The sequence below is a fragment of the Arvicola amphibius genome, chromosome 17 (genome assembly GCF_903992535.2).
Source record: "Arvicola amphibius chromosome 17, mArvAmp1.2, whole genome shotgun sequence".
In the NCBI taxonomy this organism is placed as follows: domain Eukaryota; kingdom Metazoa; phylum Chordata; class Mammalia; order Rodentia; family Cricetidae; genus Arvicola; species Arvicola amphibius.
Genome location: NC_052063.2, coordinates 17441163 through 17468221, shown reverse-complemented (window position 1 = coordinate 17468221; position 27059 = coordinate 17441163). Strand labels below are relative to the sequence as shown.

The 27059-nt window shown below is 36.1% G+C and overlaps 1 protein-coding gene across 1 annotated transcript; it reads left to right on the top strand.

Moving 5' to 3' along the window:
• The first annotated feature begins 1750 nt into the window (after window positions 1-1750).
• Alx1 (ALX homeobox 1) lies at window positions 1751-22471 on the top strand. Its single transcript, XM_038315143.1, has 4 exons — window positions 1751-1976; window positions 4870-5174; window positions 8106-8234; window positions 22151-22471. The coding sequence occupies exons 1-4, from the start codon at window positions 1751-1753 to the stop codon at window positions 22469-22471; spliced, it is 981 nt and encodes a 326-aa protein (XP_038171071.1).
• The last annotated feature ends 4588 nt before the right edge of the window (window positions 22472-27059 follow it).

The window sequence follows — 27059 nt, the reverse complement described above, 5'->3', positions numbered from 1 at the left end:
TTGGCCAGGTTGGGCATCCAAGAGAGTCTCACCTGTGAGGCGAGGGTCAGAAGAACTCCGAAGAACGTAGAAATCCGAACCCCTGCTAATGGGCATTCTTCTGAACTGGGCTAGGCCACCCTCTGCGGCAGGGATGCCCGAAGTGTCTATGACTCTTGCCAAAGTAACCTGGAGAAAATGACACCCGCTGGGAAGGCCTGTGATGGGAAAGGCCACGTCAGGACCGGTGAGCAGAGACCTCCCGCGTCCACAGTTTGTAGGTGGGTTTCACCAAATTTGAAAGCTTCGGTGATCTATTGCAAATGGCTGCTTGTATGTGCCAAGGCAACCAACAGTTTTTCCTCAGTCGCCCCGGGGTCCTCAGAAGCTGAAGTCGGGCACAAGGCCAAGCAGAATGGTTTGCAGCTCTAAAGCGCTGTTTTCACACGCCCTAGCATCTCCTTCAGCTGGACCAAAGGTTCTGGGCCTGCAACCTTGTGTCCAACAGCAATCCTGGGAGCCACTAACTTCCCCACCCCTTTATCAAGGCGCTGCCCCAACTCTTGAAAACTGCAAGTAGTAACGGTTTTGTTAAAACACTCTGAAGGCCTACACACACACACACATACACACACACATATACACACACATACACACACACACACACACACACACACACACGCACACCTACACACACACACAGGCACACATACACACACACATACACACACACTCACAATACTCTGTGTGATGAGCCTTCCTCTGACCTCCAGTAAGAACAGGCTTTTCGGAGGTACTTTATGAATTTTCTGAAGAAATAATTTTGTTCTCAGTAATTAAGGAGTGGATTAAGCGAAGAGGTGGGGAAACTTACTGGTATGGGCAAAATTCGGTCTTTTCAAGGACTCTTACAACCTCCCCTTCCCACCCGATGCCACCACATCCACAAAGCCTCTGCATCCCACAGCAAACTTGGAGACCAGGGCCTTGGCTAGCGCTCCTCTCGCCACGACGCCAGCCTTTTAGGTTAGAGAGGCAACCTAGGCCCCTCTACCACCAGCAACCCAGTTAACAGCTGCCGCTGCATCCGGCTTCTTGGGCTCAGATTAATGTGGATCTTCCACGTAAACGATTTACGGATGAAATAAAAGCTCTTTAGAGCAATACTTCCTTTCAAGTTCTTAAGATGCCTCTAAATCTTCTGGGAGTGAGTGGCTGGCGTGGGGGCGGGGAAGACAGCGGGTGTTGGGGAGTGGAGGGTGGGATGGCCCGGCAGGGCGCTGGGAGTGGAGGGTTAACCACTGTGCGTTCTCACCAGGCTCCTCCGCAATGCCAGTCCACTGTTGAGGCAATTACGTTTTCTGGGTGTCGGGGCCTTGTCTCTTCTGGCATTTGTCTGAAATGGAGCTGTCTGTCTGAACTAGGCCGGGGCGCGCCCTGCCCTGGGTGGGTGAGTAGGGAAGATGGGGGTGGGGTGGGGGAGAAGGGGGGGCCCTGGGGTGGAGTTAGTCCCTGCCTATTTTCATATTCATTAGGGCTGGGAGGTTGCCGGAGGAGCCCAGCTGAGTTTCAAGATATAAAAGCAACTTCGGGTGTCCCTTCTGCAGCCGGGACGTATTAAGAGGCTGGGAGCTGGGCAGCTCCTGGCGTCGCGGGGCTCGCTTCCCTTTCCCTCCTCTCTGACCCTCCCTCCTCCCGCCCACTGCTCCCTCCTCCCTCAGCGCCCTCCAGCCTCCGTGCCCCGAGAACCCGCGGACAGCCTTCCCGGATTATGGAGTTTCTGAGTGAGAAGTTTGCCCTGAAAAGTCCGCCAAGTAAAAACAGTGACTTTTACATGGGCACAGGAGGCGCGTTGGAGCACGTTATGGAGACCTTAGACAATGAGTCCTTTTACGGCAAAGCAACGGCAGGCAAATGCGTGCAGGCCTTCGGGCCGCTGCCCAGAGCTGAGCATCACGTGCGCCTGGACAGGACCTCGCCCTGTCAGGATAGCAGCGGTAAGTCTCCAGGGCCGGGCTCTAGCCCCAACCCCGTCCTTTATCCTTAGTTCCGGGTGGCCGGGCCGGGGCCCTAGCCTTAGCACCAGCCTCAGTTGCCCTTCCCCAAAGTGCTGTGCGCTGCGGGTCGTAGTGAAGAAATGGGGGAGCATGGATCCAGACTGTGGGGAGGACCAAAGGAGGCAGCCTGGAGCCCCGCACTTTCTCACGCTTTGGTACTCCTGCACCACACTCGGGTCCAGGGCTAAATCTTGAGGGATTCCCCCGCTCCCCCGCTCTCCAAGAGAATCTAAAACTGGACGGGGCCAGGACCCCAGTATAGGTAAAAAAGATAATATTTGAATCAAGATAGCGCGCCTCCTTGGGATCCCCGCCCCGCCTGGATGCCAGGGCGCAAGGACGCAAAATCTATCACTGGACGTCAAGGTGGTCTGGAAATCAAAAATCTTTGAACTCCTTTAGGTGGGGGGAAAAATAAAAACAAAACGGGTTTTATTGTCTAAGACGTGATGATATTTTCATTGTAAAGATGCTGCATTTATTTCTGTTGCTCTGCATTAGCTTGTGGGCATTCCTGATTGGTGCGGATTTTATTTACTTATTTACTGCGTTTGCAACCTGCAAACACAAATTCTTCTTAAACATCAAGTCACAGTGGCTTTCAGCAAAGCCTTCCCGACAACATCATCCGTAGTCGGATTCTGCCTTGTCTACTTTTATCTTACTCCACATAAAAATGCCATCTTAAGAGCCTTTCGGAATGCTTCTGGACAGAATCTTCAACATTGAATGCCTGAGTATCTCCAAGTCAAAATGTTATCAAAACAAACCATCTATCTCTTTCTATCTTGTAGCCGGGTACAGACCCAACATTTCACATCCCAACCGCTAAAGCAGGTTTACGATTCCAAGAGAACTTTTCCTTATCAAAGTGTATACTCCACCCCTAAGCTGTGAGGAGCGGGCTGCGTTAAAATAACAAACGAATTAAGTGTGAAATATTTACAACAAGCCTCCGCCTTCTATTTTAATGGAAGTTCAAATATCTGGCAAGGCATTTACTCTTTCGGCAGCTCGATCGTTCGTTACTTTGTACGCAGATTTTAAAACGAATACCATAGCCCACTAATTTTATTCAGTGCGGTTGGCGACTTTTGACTTGTTCGGTTATAACAAAAAGAAATGCACACGAAAGAGAACCCTATTACTGAAGTGGATTCAGTCGTTTGTCTGGAAAGACTGGAACAGCTAATTTTCCATACAAGAAAGTTTTGGCTTCCTGGCTGCATTTCGGCGGTCGCGTCTGCGTTTTCGGCGTTTTCAGATGCGTGCATGAAGCCATTTGAATTGACAGGATTTTTCCAAACGGTTTTATAGTGGCCTGCGCTGACTGTTAGATAAATTCCACAGTGTTTTTAAATTGTCGGGGAAAGGGGAGAGAGAAACGGTGACTGATTTGGAGTGCTTCATTAACTTTTAAGCGATCGTCTCACTGTTTGGAAGAATTTTAACGGTGAAATAATGAACAAAATGAACACGGATGGTTACCGGCTACATCTGAGAAAAAAAAAGCCAGTCTTTCTCCAGTCCTGCCCCCAGCGTCTTGCGGCTTCCCCTCCCCCAACTCTAATTGCCGGAGTTCCCGGTTTAACTCTTGTCTGCTAAGACAAAACCTTATTGTTCATCAGTCATAACCCTCTTCATATTTAATTTTACATCGCATCTTTCTTTGCTTAAGATCAATGTGCAATTTAAATTATATAGACAGTAAAATTCAATACATTTGTAGAACTCATGAAAAGGTTCTTCAAACTGTTATGGGGAATCCCACCCCTCCCACCCAGCCCCCACCCCCTTTTAAAGTACAATCAGTGGTTGGGAATTAGTGTTCTGGTTGGATTGCCTTTGTTTTTCTTACAAGACAACAACAGCAACACAAACCCCAAATCGCTCCTGCTTCCTATATTGATGGTATTTGTTTGTGAATTTTAGCGTTACAATTAGTTTCTTGTTCTATTGTAAGCCTGAACTCTCCGATCTCAAGAACATTACTGAAATTAAAATAACTCTTGACAGAATGCAAAACGCCGTTTTAAATTTTACTTTACTTTTGTAATTTTCATTTCTGAGCGTTCCTAAAGAAAACAAAACAACAACAACAAAAAAGACCTTCTGACCTATGCAGACACGAGTTAAACGGAAGGGAAGTATGAAATATTTAAGACGTTTTTAATGTAAAGATGGGTTAGTTCACTTAAATCTTATACATCTCTATTTAAAACACTTTCAGAATTTCAGCTAAGAATTTTTTTAAAAAAATAGTAGACCGCTTTCTGCAGGAAATTTAAATTTAGACACGAGCTCAAATGTGTGAATTGTAATAGAAATCATATTCAATGGAAATCTCTGTTCACCATCATTTTGTGGGGGGTGGGAGATAGATCTAATGTTAATAGATAGGTATTATTTAAACTTGAAGTGTCACTTTTTTGAAAACCGGTAGTCTATTTTTGTCTTATGTACAAAACAAAAGTATATGCTATATGTTTTATACATATTTCAATGGTGGTATAGATTTTTTTCAAGTCTGGGGAGCAAATTTTCACTTGACTATTTTAATCTGATTATAAATTATATGCATAAACAGTACCTTTGCCATATAAAACAGTTCTTTGGACTTTGGCAAATCGTAAGTCCGTGTACATACTTATAACTATTTTTAAGGCTGATCAACAGTGAATTAATAATTATGCATTGCACACGTGTGATGATAGAATACTGGTAAATTATTAGCAAGCCCTATTTCCTGGTGCTCTAAATTAGTTCTCGTCAGTTATTTCGTCAAAGTATCTTTCACTCTCCTGAGAATTCCTGTTCTCCCTTCTGAGTACAGTAAACTACGGGATCACCAAAGTGGAAGGCCAGCCCCTTCACACTGAGCTGAATCGAGCAATGGACAGCTGCAACAGCCTCAGGATGTCTCCCGTGAAAGGGATGCCAGAGAAGGGCGAACTGGATGAACTTGGGGACAAATGTGACAGCAACGTATCCAGCAGCAAGAAGCGGAGACACAGAACTACCTTCACCAGCTTGCAGCTGGAGGAACTAGAAAAGGTCTTCCAAAAAACCCATTACCCGGATGTATATGTCAGAGAACAGCTCGCATTGAGAACAGAGCTCACTGAGGCCAGGGTCCAGGTAGGTTGCAGAAGGTGGCCTTTCAGGGAGGGCTAATATAAGAATAAGAAATCTTATTTGGACCAAAGTGATGTGTGAGCAAACTGGCCCATTAAAATTTCATTTTGCTTGTACTAATTTTGACCTTCACTAAGCTGAGGGACAAGAGCTATTCCAGAAACTTAAAAATGAAGTCATTGAAAAGAACAGAATATGGTACCATATCTCTGATTAAAAAAAGATAAACTTAAAGGGCAAATCCCAAATTTCTTAGTTACCTTTAGTTAATAAGTAAATATATCTAATTTATATCTTTGGTTTATTTTCAACTATTATAAAATTTTGTTTTTAATTATATATGAATTATTGGCAGACTATTAATATACTAGCCCATAAATCTAAATCTTTATTTAGGCTGGAATTATTCTAATGGAAAAAATGAAATAATAATACCAACATTAAATAGTTATGTATAGTAATAAAATTTAAGAAATATAAAATGACTCATTTAGAGTTTTTTTTTGTCCCAACCATTTTAAATACTATACCATTATATTTGTTCTTTAAGGTCTAGGTATGTGTACAGATTTTTTTCAGAGTAATTACTAACAATGTACTTTAAATATTTTTATGTAGTTCATTATATTTCTTAACTATTTAGTCAAATGATTAAACCAGAAGTTGTGATAACTATGTACTTTAAATATTTTTATGTAGTTCATTATATTTCTTAACTATTTAGTCAAATGATTAAACCAGAAGTTGTGATAACTATGTACTTTAAATATTTTTATGTAGTTCATTATATTTCTTTACTATTTAGTCAAATGATTAAATCAGAAGTTGTGATAAATGTAAGTTCTTGTAAAAAAATAATTAAAAGAAAAATTTATACTAGATAAAATGTTACCTGCCTTCTCAGCAGTATTTTATTGTGATTTTTAAAGCTGATATTTTTAAATTACACTTTATTAGTTGTTAAGTAATAAGTACAAATTTGAAAGGCAGCAATAATTCAAAAGACATTTTTTCTTTATATATACTTTTACTGCATTATTGAATTCCTTCTCTCTTCAATTATTGAAATAGAAAGATAAATAAATTGTGATTTTTTCCCCTTTGTTAATGAAGTTAGTTTTACTTGTATGGTCTGTTTGCTATTTCTGACCACATGGGGTGAGTCAGGGATAGCAGACAGAAGGTTATGCTTAACATTCTTGAAGCAAAGGGTGATTCTATCTTAGTTCAGAAAAAATAAAACATAGAAAGTTTGCACTAATGAAGAACGTTAGAATTGTCTGGTATTAACACCAGTCCTGCATGTGATTTTGTCCCGTGACTGTTATTTAAATTAGTTATACTTGTTACCATAGAAAAATATGTTTACATGCAGACTGATTAGCTGTTGCCTGCGTGTTTCCCCTTCAGTACAGATCCATATCTGTTTGAGGACATGCAGAGGGAGCCAACCTGACCCATATTAGTGCAGGTTATGCATTTTACAGGAGTGTGGGAATCGATGGCCATTTTAAAGGCTGTCACAGAGCAGGGGAGAAGACAGAAAGCACTTATGATTTTCAGTGTAGTCTTTGTGCTTCGCAGAATAATATGTGTTCTCCCCGTGTTTTCTCATAGCCCACTAATGATGAGCACTATTTGATACTAGCAATGCAACTTGGGAATGATACTTAACAGGCAGCTAATGAAAGACTTGCTGTGATTTCAGAACACTATTCAAACCATAATCTGCAATATATGTGTAGGCCTTGAACCGAATATTATTAGACAGCGAAGGCTGTGATGGCATAAAATATATGAAATTAGAATTTGGTATTTGAAAAGTGTATGCAAATTTCATGTAAAATTTAGTGAAAAAAATTGTAATTTAAATTTAATTATACTTGATTTTCAATTTCTTTCTATACCATTTAGAGTCTGCATGTAGTTATATAAAGAAGACTGAGTGATTCCTGAATGCTACCTAGATGATGTTTACTCAAAAATATAAAAGTTTTACACTTAAAATATAATTTTCTGTTTCTCCTTTTAGAATACTGCAATATTAGAAGTTAAAAAATTCAAGAGCCAGATATGAGAAATAAGGATTCCTCTCAGGGATACCATTGTGTGGATGAGGATTGCTAAGACATAATTTGGGAAACCATGAAAGGCATTTAATGACCTGGGAGAAGCAGACGAACTCACAGGCATTCGTGACACATGGTTCTGTCTGCCTCATTGATTTTACAATCTATAAGTGTTTTTAATCGGGTCTAAGAAGTACAGTTATGTGCTTTAAAACCACAGTTTAGCGTCAGCAGATTGCACTTCGTGGAGCAGCCCTGCAATGCTCCACAGAATATGACATCTTATTTTCCTATTTCTAAGTAATCAAGGTATCACTGTTGCCAATCATTTTAGACAAAATAGCAGTCTTTAACGTTTGTAAGATCATTTAAGTATAACTTCATCTCAGAAGTGTCTTCTGCTGATGACACATTTTCAAGAAAATTTGTCCATAGACAAAAATCCTAACTGGGTTATAAATTGGCTGGAGGAATACAAGGATGAGATATTGTTTGTCAGGCTCACTAAATCCACTTGGAGGATGATGACCTATAACAGCAAGAATGATCATATGCACAGATTCCTTTTTTATTTTCCACAAATAAAAACACAGGCAAAGAGACATAAAATAACTTGTCTAGAATCCCACTTTTTCTACTAAGTTACATTACCTCACAGACATACCATGCCTCCTATCAGAATACAAGACAATGCGAAACGTGAATCCTGTTCTGATGAAAAGAAATTCCTTTGCTGTCATTTTGTACTGACTTGGTTTTCCTTTCTGGCATGACAATTTTAATGTTAAATTTGCTTTACCGAATGTGCTTCAGCTAAAATTATTCTCTTTTTTTTTTTAAAAAAAAAAAAAAAAAACACACTTAGGTTTGGTTTCAAAATCGAAGGGCCAAGTGGAGAAAAAGAGAACGTTATGGCCAAATCCAGCAAGCTAAAAGCCATTTTGCTGCCACCTACGACATATCAGTTTTGCCAAGGACTGACAGCTACCCACAGGTATGGTCAAGGACACAGAGGCTCATCAAGGAGAGTGGGTGTGACTTGACTCAGAGGGTGACCTTAGGGTTTACTAGATCTAGGACAATAGTGAAGAGTGGAACTTTGACCTCCAGAAAACTCATTCCATGCTTAACACATTTTTATTTACTAGATGATTTATTGCTTTTTTTATTTCTTTCTTTCAGAGTCATTCACTGAAAAATATTCCGTGATCTGTGTCCTTTGCGATTTTTTTGGGGGGGAGGGGTTGTCATAAATTGGAAAAAAAGAGAACTAGTATTTAATGATATGTCTTAATTTTATTGAACATTTTAATTATCCAGCTATTTTTGTTCATTAGATTAAAAATATGTGTTGCCTGTCATAAAATCTCCCTGATCATAATTTTGTGCAATATACAAAATGCTGCTGTCAAATGTGACCTTTTACTTCTCAATTTAAAAAAAAAAAAACTTATTTTTTTTACCAACCTATTTTTTTCAGATTTGATGTCATTCATTGTTTCAAGAGCACATTCAATACTTTGCAATCTGGAGACATATTTATAAAAGTCATCATCTATAAGATGTTTTTTATAACGGGAACTCTTTAATCACATCTCAAAAAACATTTGTATTTCTTTTTCTCACTTTTTAATCAATAATGTTTCTTCTTTTTCACACTTTGCATATACATGCCTGTGTTTTCTCATCTTCAGATCTATCATTATATATTTTAAATATGGAATGATGATATTCTGTGCTGCTTTGTTGATTGTTGAGAGGGGTAATAGAAATTGTCTGGAGCAAGTTATGTGTTGTTTTATACCTTGTTACTTATTGATACATGCTTTGTGAGACACTGCTAGGGAAACAATATGAAATGTATCCTGGTTAAACATTTTAATACTCCAGGAACAAGTTTATCTCAGCTTGGAATGTGAGAATAGCCATTCTCTTCAACTGTAAATTCTCACCCCTCCCCCATGTGAGTTCAGTCCTCTAGTGATAATATTCTTTTGTCTTTAAAAATTCCTTTGAAAAGGATTTGGGGAACTTCACATTTGCATATAATTCTTTACATTTATTGTGTCCCTTTGCACATTAAAAAAGAGTGTCAGAGAATACCAATTTTAGCTCCCCCATTTTAGGAAAAGCAAGCCTAGCTATGCCACGGAGTTGGCCCATGAACACATGGATGGTTTCCTACAGGGAAGGCAATGAGCAACTGTTATGGCTCAGGCTATCCCCAGCAGGATGCAAGAGGCCAGTATTATGGAAATGTTTTGAATTATTGCCACATTTCTCGATTAGTATATCTTATGTCCTTTCAAACTTCTCTGAAATCAGTTACCTTACTCCTACCTGGTTTAAACCATGGCTATCATTTGCTTTCTTATGGCCAGAGAGCTTGTGAAATTTCATTAACTTCATATTTTTCACGTGACAGTTGATTTTTTAACAAAATGTTATAAAGACGTTTTCACTCTGGATTGTAAGCTCTTCCATACCTTATAGTTTTGTCAATTCATGACCCTTATGTACTGTCCAGGACATGTCCTAAACGGGTTAAATAAGAACTTATTTAGCTAAAATAACAGCCATCTATAATGGATATTAATTTTCTCCATTTCTCTCATAGAAAAATGAGGCAGAGAAATAGGAGGTATACATTTATTTTCACTTGTGATAAAACCCAAATTTAACCAGAGTCATGTTCGGCTCACTTGCACAAGATCTTTCTGAAAACATATTATTTAAATAATTTATTAGAATGCTATATTCATATTACATCATTCCTACCTTGCCCTCCCAAGTCCCTCATTCACTCTCAAATTCTTATTTAGTTTTTATTGTTGTGTTAATTCACACACACACACACACACACACACACACACACATGCATGCACACATGCACAAAGCCTGCTGAGACCATTGATTTTGCTTGTGTGTATGGTGGTTTGAGGCTCATCTTAACTCACACAGCACACTGTCTTTCCAGGCGAACACATTTAAGTCTTTGAGTTACCAGCAACATAATCCTAAAACAGCAATGAGTTCCATTGGTAGAATCTGTGATTTACTTTAGGGAGACAGGAAATGTACCCCAAGCCAGTAAAATAACAAATTATTGTTACAGTACGTAACTTACATCATTTTGAAGCTACTAACTTTGAGATTTTAGAAGGCAAAGGTACCAGCTGTCAAACTGATTTCAAGTAGAACTTAAACAATAGTATTCTACACAGTTCCTGACTGAAATCCCTCATTTTCAATATTGCTGCTTGCCTTCATTCCTTTGCCTTCGAAGCCAAGTTATATTTCCTATTTTGCATTCCTGGCTGTTGGTTACTGTGTTTTTGGTTCATCTTTATTACTTGCTGTTTCATAAAACATTTGGAATTGGGCCTGGCACCAATTAAAATCCTGGGGGGCGGGTCTAACAAACTGACTAACCATCTGTTCTAGCATTATTTTGTCATTGACTTACTACACCTCACAGCTTTGAACATCATTTAATAAATATGTTAGCCTCATTGCTAAGTCAGGAAGAGAAAAATGCATGCCCAGGTGTACATTGAATAGTTTTATTTTTCAGTTTCCACAAATTATGGGAATTTTATTCTTATTCTCCTTGAAACTCCCATGTCATTTAAATAAATTGGCCATACTAGAGTATGGGAATACAGAAGAATTGTGCTAAATTTGTTTTGACAGAGAAATTAATAAGTGCCTATATAATGAGCACTGTGACAACCTCTCATACTATTCTATCTTACTGGTAAACCATTTAATTTTTTCTTTATAGTTATAAATTCTGGAATGAAGCATATGTCACAATAAAAATGGCAAAAGCCAGGGTGGAATTCTCCTTCAACATAAAGAATGGAATAGACTTATTCTAGTTTCTTTGAAAAAAAAAATACGTGAAAATTAGGTCTCCCAAGTTTTAGCCTAAAGGAAATGTTTTCTCTCATACAGCTTGAAAATAGAAACATATAACAGGAGAAACAGCACTGAAATAGAACCAACAACTTAGTGTAATAAAGCATTGAATTTGGTACTGTTACTAATTACAGGGTCGGGGGAGATGTACAAACTGCAAAAAAAAAAAGCTGAAAACTGGAAAATGTTGGAGACAGGGCAGAAATAAAAAATTAAGACTTTGGCAGGGAAGCAAAACCATACACAGAAATACAGGAAAAAACAAGAACGGTTTAAAATGTAGTCTTTTAAAGTATGCAAAAAGCACTGTATTTAACAGAAAGATGTCTACATAGGACATAAATAGTAACTAACTCTTGTATTATGCTTTAAAAACTTTTATTTCAATTGGTTTTTATTACTTTTTAGTAGCTTCTTTCTTGTTGTTATAGTCTCACGAGAGCCCACATCACCTGAGGACAGGCATGTTTGTAATCTTATCTTCTAAATTCATCTCATCATGAAGCAATCAATTTTGTCACTAAAATGTGACTTTCTCTTGCAAAGCAAAATATGATTTCATCTTCAAGTTTGTAGAAGAATTTTGTAAAATATTTTTTAACTTGTTGAATCCCTTAAGATTGTGATGAGGTCCTTTTAATAAAAAAACCAATCGGTTTATCTTTTGTTGCAAATGAACAAGATGAGCTATCTAATGCCTAGAGTCACATACATTAGAGTAACATATTTTTTTATGTATTGAAGACAGTTTAAACTAAGCATAGCGGCTCAGACCTATAATTCTAGCACTGAGCAGCGTGTGGAAGCCAAATGAACATGAGTTCAAGGTCATCTTTAGCTGTGAGTTTGAGGTCAACCTGGACTTCAAGAAACCCTGTTCCAACAATCAACCAATCGATCAACCAACCACGACACATACATTAAAACCAGGCATAGTGCACACACCTCTAATCCAATATTCAGGAGGCAGAGATCATAGGATCTCTGTGAGATCAAGGCTGGAGAACTGGCTTGGTAAAAGCCTGAGATTGATTCCCAAGCATCTAAGACTGAGGGCTCACAGTGCCAGTGATGTGGGCATCTGTCCTCACATGTACATACTTTCACACAGGGACACAGAAACATAGTTAAAAAGAAAACATATACATACATTGTATATACACACACACATATATATACACACACATATATTTGGATATACACATACGTTTGCAAAGATACACATACACACACACACACACACACACACACACACACACACACATATATATATATGTACCTTGTTTTTGCCTAAAATATCAGTTGCCATTTGGGAATATTGTCATCAAGGTAAACTATTTGATGCTCAGGACATGACTGTACTAAGAACAGTCTCACTGCTTGTGTGGATTCTTTTTCTCTATAAGAATTCCCTCCCCACCCAAGAAATATTTTTTCCTTGACCTTCTTAAGTCTTCTCTCTATTAGAACCTTCTTAGAGACAGTGAAGTTTGTGGTATGGAAGGTCTTCTTCTTTCTTGTAATTTAGTCTTTTAAAAATACAGTTCAATTTTTAATCACCTCTGTATCTCTGTGATAGTAAATAAATTATTAATCTGTAGATGTAGATGCAAGTACTGATTTACTTCAATCTTTTTTCATTATTAGACTAAAAATAGTGATACGTAAAGCAGATTGTTTCTGCAGTCTCCCTGAGAAGCAGCACCTTTGGGTTTAAGCAATTAACCACTCCCTGCTTCCTTTCTTTAATAGTCTAGAAAGATTTCCAGACCCCTTTTCATCATAATAACCCCTCCCCCACATTCTTTACATTTTATCAAAAAATCCATGTTAGTTGCTGGTTTAGGCATGGAAGGTATGTAAATTATTAGGTCAAAATTCTCTGATCTATAGGTAAATCACAAGCTAGGTATTGTTTAAATTAAGTGACACACACATTTTTGCACAGCAACTAGACCCAATTACCTAGAGACTTAAATGGTTTTAGCCTTAGAGCAAGAAAGAACCTATCATCATTAGATACTCATTTATTCATAATTAACATAATAATAATAATTTTGAAGAAGGAGGTATTTTCTCTTGAGGTTTAAATAATTTCTGCCAACCTTTAATCTTACAAGGGTTGCTATTTCCATGCTGCTGGGCTTCATTTGGATCGCAGAAACATTTACTTTATAAAGTATCTATTATGTAGCTAGGTGCTTTTGGGTAATTCCTTGGTTTCCTTTTGAGTCCTTATTTGTAAACTTAGAAGTTTTTCGGGGACTAGTACAGGCGGTGTTGGAACCATGAGTGATGATGGCATTTCCTTTATCTTGAGGCTTAAATTGATTTCTGAATAATAATAACAGTAAAAGGCCTTGCTTACTTGCTTTCTTTGGCGCTGAATCCTGGGAGGTGAGGAGATCTCAGGGTTAACCTAATGGTTTGCATTCAAACCCTGACTTTGCCGCTTAATCACTTTCAGATTTCTGGCAAATGGATTAACTTCTAGGAACATTTCTCCTCACTTAGAGAAAGAGGATAAAAGTTCACAAGACATATGTGAGCGTTGAACAAAATGGTTTATGCAAAGTCCTTAGGACAGTCCCTTGCACACAATGAACTCTCATTAAATGGTGGTGATTCTTGTAGACACTAGTTGTCAATATTTATTTTCCAAGTACCTATCTGTTCTCTTTAAACTGTAGTATTTAACTTCATTCAAACAGAGTAAAATCACTCCTTAAGGAAAAACATGGAAAAAATGATGTTTATTTCACTATCATTAATTATAAAGTTGTGTGTGGTATATTGGATAATGAGTGTTTTTAGTCTGTGAAATACCTATGGGATAGTCAGTTATGGAAGGATACAACAACCAAATATAGAGAAACCATATTATCATTACAACAGCAAACCATATTGGTAGAACAGAACTTTCACTAAATGTCATATTTAGAGTCAGAAAAATGCAGGGTGTTCTATGTTATCCAAATAAGTATAGTTTTATAATGGGTGAAGCTTCAGTTTTAGTTTAATGTATAAATATATAAGCTTTAAAAGTATACATAAAGAATATTTCATATACATTTATATATGCCAAAAACAAGTTATGAGTTTCATTATTTTATCAATATTGTCTGCCTCAAAGTGTTAGTATTTAAAAGTTTTTCATGAAGTTGAAAGATATAATCTTAATTTAAATACTTATGATTTTAATTATGTTAAAATACTAAAAACATGAATTTATAGAAAATAATACTCCAAGAAGTAATTCACACTATTTAAATTATGAAAATTTACATTTATTTTTTTGAAATGTCAAACCATATTTTAATGTGATTTTATGGCTTTTCTTTATTGCTTAGAATAAGTTATTACATTAGATTTAAATAAATCTTCAACACTTTTGTATCTCTTAAGAAAAAAACACAATTACTTAAGTAGTTTACAAGAATACATGAGGAAAATATGGGAGGAAATATCATACAAATGAACAGAGAACAGGCCTATAGGAAGTAAGCTTGGGCAGTCTGCTAGAACAGATCTGTGGGTTAAAGCCTGAACTCTCACAGCTATGGGAACGTTGCTTCACCTATGATTTATAACTTTCCCTATGTCATACTTAATTTAATTAGTGTATATCATTTTGACATGGTGTCTCATCACGCTGCCCTGGTGGGTCAAAGGCTATTTTTAATTCCTCGTGTCTTTATAGATTTTTAAAAATGAAAATCCTAGCTATTAAAAAATAATTGTATAAAAATTCAAGTCAATTAAAAAAAATCACAAACATAAAGTTCTAATTTGTCTTTAGTACAGTGTGTGAAAGTGGGGGGAGGTGGTGGGTGGAGAAAGCACAACTGCGTTAAAGGAAAGAAGCAATGAGTTTGGGAGGAATCAGGGATGGGACATAGAAAGTGTTGGAGGATTAAAAAGGAAAAAAAAGTGATGTGTTTTCTTTTAATCTCAAAAATATTTAAAAATATTAATATAAAATAAAAAGCAATGCAAAAATAAGTAAAGTCGCCAGGTGGCTCATTCCTTTAATGCCAGAACTCCTGATGCAGAGGAAGATGGCTCTCTGAATTGGAGGGCAACTTGGGTCTACATAGGAAGCAACAGGACAGTCCATGCTACAAAGTGGGATCCCGTCTTAAAAAAAACAAACAAACAAAACAAAGGAAAACAAAATGAAACAAATAAAACATCAGCAAAAAGAATATAACTAATAGACTTGCTCAGGTGGACATGAATCATTCAGTGATAATATATGACTCCAAAGTGGGGTAGATAAGAATAAAAACATGGAAAAATCAAGGCATGTGCATACTTGTTTCATATTATAGGTTTTTATATGCATAAAGTCAACTTAATGAACAAATGGTCACTTTAGCTTTTCCCCAAAATTGTGAATTTCATAAAATAATTGTTATCAAGTATAAACTAAGTACAGTTGAATCAGAGTAACTCATGTACACACTGAAATCGATAACGAAACAGTATAAGAAATGTCTGGAAAATGTACTATATGAATACAGTTGCCTCAGAAAACTAAAACCATTGAGGTAAATTCTATTATTTACTCCTTCGTAACTGAAATAATTTTGATATTGAAAGATTTCCCATCAATAATCCTTTTCAATGATTGCAAATCTTATAAAAGATAAGAATGTACTCAAATCAGAGACAAAGAGTCAACTGTTACATATTTGAGTCAGAGAATTTGTTAGAGTAATATTTTAAACACATTTATATGATGCTACTTAGAAGGTGTCTAGGCATTCAGTTTCTTAGGAAACAGTGCTTTTACGGTTTCAATAACATGAGAGTTGCGCAGCCTTTCCTTATGCTGTCAATATCATCCTGCTGCATGCAATAGTGATTTCAAGTTGGAGAGAGCACAGTTACTTCCAAATCCCCGTTTTCATTTCCACGACGGAATTTTATTTAAAAAGAAAAATGAGGAACTATTTTAGTCCAGAATTTTCTGGTGAGTATATAGTTTATTTAACTTCAGTTCATTGCATTGTATACCTAATACATAACATTTTTAGGAATTACAAATGGAAATTGACTTAAATATCCTTGTATTTGATATACCATTTTCAGTATTTTAAAATTAAAATTAGAGCGACTAAGTAGGAACTGAAGCTGTGTCCTCATTTTTATCTGAGTTGGTCTTTTCATTGCTCAGTGAACTCAGTTTGGACCATTTCAGCCATTGGAAGCAAACACATTCTTAAAAAATATCATCTTTGCCGGGCGGTGGTGGCGCACGCCTTTAATCCCAGCACTCGGGAAGCAGAGGCAGGCGGATCTCTGTGAGTTCGAGACCAGCCTGGTCTACAAGAGCTAGTTCCAGGACAGGCTCCAAAGCCACAGAGAAACCCTGTCTCGAAAAACCAAAAAAAAAAAAAAATCATCTTTTTTTTTTCCAGCCAGTGACTTATTGATATAGTGATGGGAAAAACTAATGAATAACGAAGCCAGTCAAGAGTTACTGAGAATATGATTATTAGCATTTTGTCATCTAAACTTTATGTTCAGAGACAGGCTAGTAAAGTATGCATTCGCTTCTAAGCAATTAAACTGCATTTGTAGAAATTGATATTTTTATTTTGAAGACATCATATGAAAGTCTGTCATATTCCATAGAGATAATGTGATAATAAATGTCCATACTAAGAACAGAGAATGTACAGAACAGTCAATACATGTTAATAGTTGTCTAAGGGGAAACCAAATCAATTTTTGGACTTTAGTACAAAGAAAACATTGCTCTAACAACACTATAAGTACTTCCTGTGAGTTCCCACCCTATTTCTTTTCAAACAGCATTTAATTTATTAAACAAGGAATGTGCACACATGTGATAAAAGGATAATATGAATGTAAATAAGGTGTGTGTGTATGGAATATTACAAATGTTGCTGTAGGATATAAGAAAATGGTCTCTTTGATGATACGAGGCAGGATAAATTCAATTTAATTTCACAGAAAAATATCATTGATTAATTATTTTAAGACTACTTCAAAATGAAAAATGTGTTACACATATTCATGATGTTAACACAGAAGCCTAGCTAGCACTTCTAAATGTTAGGTCAGCACAGAGAAGCTAAAATGTTATCACAAAAGTATTATATAACAAACTTCTTTGCTTTGATAAAGGCAAATATGGTGTTTCTCTTTAAAAGCTATAAAACACTATTAAATGTTACATGGAAACCTGCATTGTAAATATGCACCATGTTTAGGATACTAAATGTGCTTTTCGGCTTGGTTGCAAGGAGTGACTTCAAATCATTATTTGTATCCGGAGTCATATTATATAAGCAGGCATGGGTATACACACACACACACACACTCTTCTATCTCTCTCTTCATTGTCTTGAAGAGAAATTAATGTAATATAGTTTGTGTGTGCTTACAAAGAGTCCAACAAAACTATTTTCTCCATAATTCCAAATGCATGAGATAAGTAAGTGTTAGGTTTCTTAGTTGATTAGGAAAACATTAAGCTAAGTGTACTATCTTGAAGCAAAACTTCCAATCTTGCTGATGAGAGGCATGGCTAAATTCCTGGACAGTGCTCTGAATACATTCCTAGAGCCTCAAAAAAAATATCATGAAGCACATTAAAACATGGAATGATTTTAGGATCTACATTCCTTTTAAAGACAAAAAACAAAAATAAAATGTGCACACGTCCTTTACTCAAATTGTATAGAAAACACACACATGGGAATTTTCTGGTTTTACAGCATGTGAATATTAGGTACTTTAGAGATCCCCAAGCAATTCAAATGACAGATTACCGTTGTCTCTGTGAAATGGTCCGAGGAGAAACTCGCCCATTTAAAAGTAAAATTGTTATAGTATTATTTATTCCAGTAGTAGGATGTGACTTTTCTTAGGCTCACCATTAAAAAAGAAGCAACACTCAATCTTAGATTATGCAATTTGTAGATTCTAGTACAGACTTTAATAAAATTGGCATGTGCATATGTGGTTAGGACTACAGAAAATTTAGCTGCTTTTCACATATTGCCTTCAAGCATTAAACTATTAAAACTATGTGATTTCAAACAATGATGACAGTTGCAGGTCTCCTCTACTGTAGCTGGATCACACCTGTTAGGTAATAAACCCATTGTAGATGCCCCATGATGGTAAGAATGAAGGTGACCAGCAACTCAAGCATCTCTCCAGGACCACAATCAAAGGGACAGCCTAGAATTATGGCATTTGAGAAGTGGCTGAGAGAACTAGAGATGAAATCCTGCAGGGGTGGGGGGGGGGAGACCTGGGAATTTTGCCATAATTGCCTAACGACAGCAAAAGCTTTTCATATGTAAGAGAAATAATACTGAGTCAGTGTCGTCGTATGGAGCTCAAATGGAAGAATGGAATTCTTACTAAGCTGTAGAGCTGCTGGCTACAGGAAGTGAAAAAGTTAGCGCTCTTGAGAGTCTAATTGCATTCTGAAGGTGGACTCCAGTAGTGCCTCTTAATTTTAGCTGATTTTTTATCACTGCTGTTAATTTGATTCCATGATATGATACCACATACTTAATGAGTAAGTACCTTTTAAATGCGTCTGGAGTGGGAAATAAGTTTTGATGACAAAAAATACAGTTGGTAAATATAGATAGCAAGATAGAAGACTCTGAATATGATCTTTGTTATGATTCTACTTTAACTATGTTAATACAAGTAGTTCCTAAATTTTTATCACACTTTCAGTATTTGGTCTGTTTAAAGTTCACTTTCTTAGGAACATTTAAATCAGAGAGTACATTTTATGAAGGATTTGTTTTTATAGGCCAAGAGAAGTATAATAATGAGCAGTAATCATTCAATTTGGTACCATAGAGTAGAGACTTTGAATTACAAAGTTGGAGATATGCACAAATAAATAAGCACTTATAACTTTCAAAAATAGTCACATTATTTTAGTATCTTTAGATTTCTTTCGGTCAGATTTGACCTTATTGGTTATTCATTCTAGCTAAAAGTCTCAGGTCTCTGTTTTTGGGTTTTTTTTGTTTTGTTTTTGTTTTTTTCAACTTACCTTCTACAAAGGAAAACACCCATGCATTTGTGCTAAAATAAAAGTCTTTGTAGTTTATGACAGACATGACAATTAACTAATGTTCATTAGCTGTCAATCACTAGATCCTAGCCATCCTTGTCAAATATGAGAATACCCAGAGGGAATATTTTAGGGAAAAATCACGTTTTCTTATGGTATATTACTTTATAATTTATTCCTGAAATTTTGCCAAAGAACCATAATAGATCTCTGAAATTATATTTTTTAAAATAAAAGCCCTTGGGGGATGGGAGTAAAAAGGAATAGAGAGACAGCATGAAGAAAGACTATATTGGAAAATGTTCCTGAGTGTTCTCTATACAGGAGACGTTGCAAATTCCTAAGAATATTTGCATATCCAAACTAAACTATTGCTGTAAGTAATTGGCTGCGTCGTTTTGGGCTGCTCAGAAAATATACCTTACATGTTAGAAAATTTATCTATCACAAATAATGCATTGATTTGCTTGGTCAGATCTAGATAAGTTTATGCTAAAATAAAATCATTTACCCTTTAGTTTTTCAATACTAGATTACAGACTTTTTTTTTTTTTAGATTTACAAGCTGATTGATGTTACTTCTTTTCAGAATAAATATTTTCTTTATTCAACTTTATGGATTGTTTAGTTGCCTTTACCCCGTTCCTCTCACTGTGTAACTGGTTGGAAACATTTCTATGCATGTGGAATATAATAAATTTTAGTGACCTTATGAATTAAGAAACACTTTAATAAGGAGAGGCAAATAAATGTTCTCATTACTATTCATTTTTAAATAAGCAAGAAAGTTTACCTTCCTTTGTGAAGGTCTTTTTTCAGTCATGTGACTCTGGGTTGTGCAATGGTTTACAATGTTCAATTGAATGTTGCGAATAGCTAGTTTGACGGAGTAATGACATTAACAGTCCTCTTGCTGGTTTGAGATACATAGTCCAGCAATCATTTTGACTGATGTGAAATTGGATAGAGGAGTAAGCAAACAGTAAAACAAGACAGCATATGGTGATTTAAGGATTAATCAACATGCAAATAATTATATGCATCATACATAGGTACACTGGTCAACTCTATGAATTTATATTTATACATAAAGTGACATACATGTTTAAAATAAAAATTTAAATTTATTTCATAAGTAGTCCATTTTAGAACAGCACAGGAATAAGTATTTTGCTGTTCAGCAAGTGTTTTGGGGGGTACCCTACAAAAGTGTTAAAATAATTTGTGTACATTTTCTCTCATGTTTTGGAAACAATTGAACCACCCTCTTTTGAGTCACAGAGTAACTGATCTATAAGTGTGAGCTAGACTTATGAATACCTTCTCTATTATTGATAAAATATAGGTTGTCATAGAGTGCTATTCAATTTGGGTTTTGTAAGACTATATCAGAGGCTATATGTAGAAGCCTGGGATATGTAAATTACAAGACTTCCCTATGTGTCAAAATCATTGATGATCCCATTTTTTTATCATGACCAAAAAAAAAAAATAGAAGAAAGCCAGATATGGTGACAATACACACTGGTGCCATGTTTGGTTTCAATGTATTATAATCAGGCTGTTGGAAGCAACAGTCATGTGTATTCTTGTAATCCCAGGACACAGGTGGCTGACTCAGGAGGACTGGGAATTTGAGCCTTTCCTGGATTACTTGGCAAGTTCTAGGCATATCTACACTACAGAGCCAGTCTCTGTTTCATAAAACAAAACAAAAGAGCACAGCATCCTTCGAAGGCACCTACTTTTGGTTTATTTCATCTCCCGAGGCTGCAGCTCTCTGCTTTGCTCTACCACATAAATGTCTCTACTCCTTCTTTGCCCCTCTTCCACCTGTCATGACTTTCTACGTGTATCCCAGTAATTTCTTTGGACTGGTTTTTGTTTTTGTTGTTGCTGCTGCTGCCTATTATGAATGAGATACTTTTTACTTAAAAATTTTCATTTTATCTAGAAACTACAGGGAAACCCTGTCTCAAAAAAAAAATTCATTTTAAAAATTCTTTGCAGCATCCTTTTTATATGCTAGTAACTTTGAAAAAATTTGTGCTTGATGATTTTCTTTAATTATTTTCTATAGAGATTTAATCATATGAATGTTGAGTTTGTTGATCACAAGTCATACCTCACTTTGGGCATCTGTTACGTGTGCAGTACCTTAATTATTTCCACAGGACATCCTAACGTTTGCAATTTTTTTTTACCTGTACTTCTATTATTTGTTCATGGTTGATGTTTTAGAATTATAAGTGTGTTTTACATTTCATGTGTTGGTTTTGAATTTTCCGTATCATATATAAAAAGTAGGACACATGATTCAAGTACATATATATCAGAATCTCAGAGTAATTTATTGAAGGGTCTATTTAGGACACAAGGAGCAATGAAACAGAAAAGGACTTACTTGCTGAATGAATACAATGAAAAATATCATTTCAGACAAAACTGTGTAAAAGTCAGCAATAGTTTCCAACAAAAACGTTGCTTCAGAACCAGGAAAAACACAGTTGTATCACTGTGTTTAGAAAGATTAATATTATCTTTAAATTTAAGATCATGCTTTAAGCTCCTTCCCTAAATACATGAAAAGCAGCCATGATTCATGACTAATTAACCCATGTGCATCTTAAAATCATGACTATAACAAAAAAGTCCATGAGATCTTTGTTTTCTGGGAGTATTTTCTGTGCTTATGTATGAAGCTTTGTTGACCTATTATAGTAAATAAACTGTAAGATTTTTCAGTAATGTTTTTTTTTTTCCAGACATTGTTTTATATACTTGAATGAAATTACAGAGCTCCTATAATAGGGTCAAATAGTGAATAGCTAAGCCAAGTTTGTAATCCTAAATAAGAGCGCAAAAGTGAGACTGTGTGAATGTAATATTTGTTGTTTCATGTATTCCAGATTCAGAACAATTTGTGGGCAGGAAATGCAAGCAGTGGTTCTGTGGTTACTTCATGCATGTTACCACGTGACGCGTCCTCCTGCATGACACCTTATTCACACTCGCCTCGGACAGATTCCAGTTACACGGGGTTTTCAAACCACCAGAACCAGTTCGGTCACATGCCCCTCAACAATTTTTTCACTGACTCTCTTCTCACTGGGGCTACCAACGGACACGCATTTGAAACAAAGCCAGAGTTTGAAAGGAGGTCTTCCAGTATCGCCGTTCTGAGAATGAAGGCGAAGGAGCACACCGCCAATATTTCATGGGCCATGTAACATACAGTACTCTTTTATTTTTCTTCTAATAGCAGAGTAAAACATTCTTATTTCTCATATTTAAAGGATACCACAATAAGCTGCTGTGTGTGGATGGGCTAAAGGTCAAGATATACAGTGAGACCAGCTCACATGAATAGTTGTTATTATTTAACATGAAAATCTAGGAGTGAACCCCTGGAAGGACTAAATAGGTTTACCATGCACTAGCCTCCACAAACTCTGTTTTAGTAGTAAGATTTTTTTTCCTATTGTACAAGTCAATGAAATATGGTCATGCAACTTCTTAAAGGAATAAATGTATTAAACAAATCCTTCTGTGATAGATTGATTTATGCTAGTTGTGGATAACAAGAAATTCCTTGTAAAATGATACCTGATAAACGAGGAAAAACCCTGGGGAAAAAGGCTATATTGAACCAGGGGGCTTTGAGAGCTAATGCCATTTCCCCTTCTATGCCTCCAAGACACAATGGTCATATACTCTGTTGCTCAGAATTTATCTTCAAGACGCAAGATTTTCTTTTCTTTTTTTTTTTTAAACCTTTCAATGTTTTAGTGACTTTCTACTTGGCAGGGTGGGGGAAATCTTTCTGAATGGATCGGTATTTGCATGAAATATCTGAGCACAGTTTCTTGCAAGCATATGGCTAAAGGTGACAACTGAAATATTCTGGTGTGATTTAAAGTCTAGCCAACTGGACCTGTTTAATAAATGTAACTTTTAGGTAAAGAGACCAGCATGAAGATGGTTTAGTGATTAAAACAAAGATTTGGTAGCAAATATGATGTTGCTTTTGTGCTAAAATGATGTTGATTGAATCGCATACACAGACATCTAGCGAATTCGGGGTAACTTTTCAATCAAAGGAACATGAGCTTGGAACTAAAGTTTGCTTTGTGGGTATGTGTATGCTCAAATGCACACCTGTCTGGGTCTGGGTTCTTGACGCTCTGTGGGTTAAGCACTTCTGCTACTGTGTTTCGCGTAGAGAATTAAGATGTCAGGAGGCTCTCCAACATTTCTAGTTTTTTTTTTTTTTTTTTAAGAGAAGGAAGAAGAAAAATACATCTGGAAAATTGCTCACTTCTTTGATTTACTTCTCCTCCCTTTCCTCTGTCACATTCCAAGCTTTTTCATATGAGTGAAATGTCAGCCCCTTTGAAAGATTCTTAAGTTCATAAAGACAAAGTCAATTAATTGAAGCGAAGATGACTCGCATGGTTCAGATCAGAGCATCCTCTGCTCTTTGTAGTCCCTTAGGATCTTTATGTGGTTCCTACGGACTTTAACAATCTTCTACAAAGCCTTAATTTGGGTAGAGAATAGGAAGACATGATATTTTTTAAAGTTAAATTTGATGAAAAGTTACTTTTATCCCCGAAGTGTCTTTTGTTAGTGGGAAAATATTTGCAGTAATTAGGCAGCTTTTGTAACAAAAGTTTAAATCAGGCAGATGATGGAGATGAGTGGCGTCCTAAACAAACATTCCTTGACTTCCTCATGGCTCCATTCTTTATGGCTTTTGTGCTTTCCCTTTTTAGTTTTGCTCCCAAGAATAACTTGTTCAACTTTGGCCTTGAGAATTCGGCTTCAATGCAGGAGCCCTGTGAAAGAAGGGCTAGAAACAGCTGTGAACCATCTTTCATGCTGCAGAAGAAAATGACTGACTTTAATATTCATGCAGTTCATTTGAATTTGGGAACTGCAAATTTAAAAGTAGAAACTAAAATTTTTGTTGCTGAACATTTCACAAATTAGCAATGATAGTTTCATTTTCTTCTTTCATGATTTAGATCTTGCAACTTCTTGACTGACATCACATATACATGTGTATATGATAGTTGCTTTTCATACATATGTATATATAGATCTTATATTTGACTGTATATCATACATACACATGTTATATAGATTATATATACATACGCATGCATATTTGTAAAGCAAAAGGCGTGAAGCATGAGTTTCACACCAATTATTAGTTTTACTACTTAAATTTTTTTCTTAATATTATATTGAGCAACTAGTTTGAAATTTTGGGAGCTTTTTTTTTCAATGCAAAATACCTTTACAACTGATGTTTTATATCTGCTATACTGTATAAATATGATAGCAGAGGCTCTCATATACAGGATCCAAAGTACTGCTTGGATTAATGAAGTATATGGTAGAATGATGGTTTTTGTCCTTCATGAATTCATAGACTTCCTGAACAAATGCCTAATGCATAGGACATCAACCAAGATGCATATTGTATGAGAGGAGTAAGAAACACATGCATTAGCTAGCGCTAATAAGCTAACCCACTTTTTTGTCAGAAATTCTATTATATATTTTAATTGCTACCATATACAAAAAATAGTTTTGGGAACAATAGGTGAGGAAAAAGCTAAAGACAAAGAATGTAAGAAGCAAAACACCTTCTCTGGGTTTTCTTCCTTCCTTCCTTTTTCTTTTTTCTGAACTGAAATTAAAGCTTCATTTACTATCTTGATACTGTATATGCAAATGTTGAGCTTATGTACTTAACAGCTGAAAGAGGGATATTTGCATTCATTATTGACAGAATGAGCGATCGCGTATTTCAGTTCTTTTGCCTCAGTGTGAGAGACCATTGCACTTAGTAGTGTTTGTTTGCTTGTTTGTTTCCCCCTTTGGTTTGAGACAAGGTTTCTCTGTGTAGCATTGGAGCCTGTCATGGAACTAGCTCTGTAGACCAGGCTGGCCTTGAATTCAAAGAGATCCACCTGCCTCTGCCTCCAGAGTGCTGGGATTAAAGGTGTGCCTCACCACCAACTAGTTTTCATACCCATTATATAAAGATGGTTCTCTTTTCCATCTTCACATTGTCTAACCTGGAAATAACAGGTCCTTGTTTTAACGCCTATAACACAGATAAGAGTCGGACCCTATGTTCATGCAGTGCTGACTCGAATTTGTCTGTGGATGATGCAGATTTAATGTATCAGCACCTAAATAATGCCGTGGAGAAAACGAGTGAAAAAATAATTATATTGGTCACATAAACTGCTTAAAGTTTCAATTTTCTAAATTTGTCAGGGATCCTGATATCCTTTCAACCTTTAAATAACACTTTATATATAAATAATTTCATTGCGTACAGCTTTATTAAAAATAACTATACCTTATATTCCTTAATAATTTAGTAGAAAGACATTAATGATCTTAATTTCTGAGTTACTAGCTAGGCTGAATTCTCATTTTTTTCTGATTAAAATAGAAAATATACATTCATTACTTAAAATATAATTTTTCTTTAATCCATTTCTAGTTTGAGAAATTAGACATTAAAAACACATGTTTCATTTTATTGTAGCTACTCAAGTTTTATATGGAATAATCTAACCGATTTGCAACAGAATCTGTTTGATAAATTGGAATATTAAATAATCTTTTATGCTTAGCCCCTAAGTTTTTTATCCATATTTTGTGAAAGCCAAGAGGTAGCCTCACTGATGCTGACAATGGGAATAAAGACAGTGACATGCTGTGCAGTGGATCCCCTTTTATGTGACAAAAATGGCAAAAAAAAACCTGATTAAATGAGGTATTTTTCAGAGTATAGTGAGTACAAAATAGAAATTTTTTATAGTTTTAAAGTTTTACAATTGTCTCTGTGTGTATGTGGTGATAGGTGAACGTGTGTGGAGATCAGGAGACAACTTTTTGGATTTTTTTGTTTTGTTTTGTTTTTGTTAATTGAGGTCACCAGGCTCATATCTCATTGGTTCCATGGAATTTAAAAAAATTCAAAAGCAAAGAAACAACTGTTACCAAGTCTCCTATGAAATTAAACACATCACCATCATTTATCCTGGAAATCTGTTGTAAAAAAAATATCCAGCGCAACTGGAAAATAAGATCTTATTAACTCCTCTGTTATACTGAGCAAATAATAGAGGGCGGAATAAAGCTTTCCTAACCATCTCAGTCTCTAAACAATATCTTGAATAAAATAAGTAAAGAAGAAAGACTAGTCATCATATTTCCACCATCATTCATATCTTTGATTTTCAAAGTTAAATGTACCATCTGAATTTCTTAACTAAAATTTTAAAACAAATGATGTCACTCGAATCTCATGTCACAAAACTCTTTACGGTGTGTTCCTATGTCCAGAGGAGCAGAAATAGTATAGGTGCATCTTTACATAGTATATTCTTATAGTTTCTCTTTCTTGTTTATTTTGATACTTACTTTAAAGGTTTGCTAGAACAAACCAGAACAATTGCCCTCACTGGTAAAACCTAACAAGTTTCCTTCCAGTAGAAGGCTAAAGGAAGCCCTCTACAGGCTGCTGAGACATTGTAAGTTTTTGAACACTTATCACCCACACTCAAAAGCTCTCCATGAGGACAGGTCATAATTTAAACATGAGAGGAGAGTGGGGGCATGTTTCTACATAGAATTCAGAGCTTAGGAAATAGACAATCACATTTGCCTACCATGATCTCTTAATCACTGACTCATCTTTCCTTCCCCCCACAAAACTGTTCCATTTTAAAATGAGAACTAAACGTCTTTTTTATTTTTGAAATCATATAAGGAAAAATTCAAAGGCTT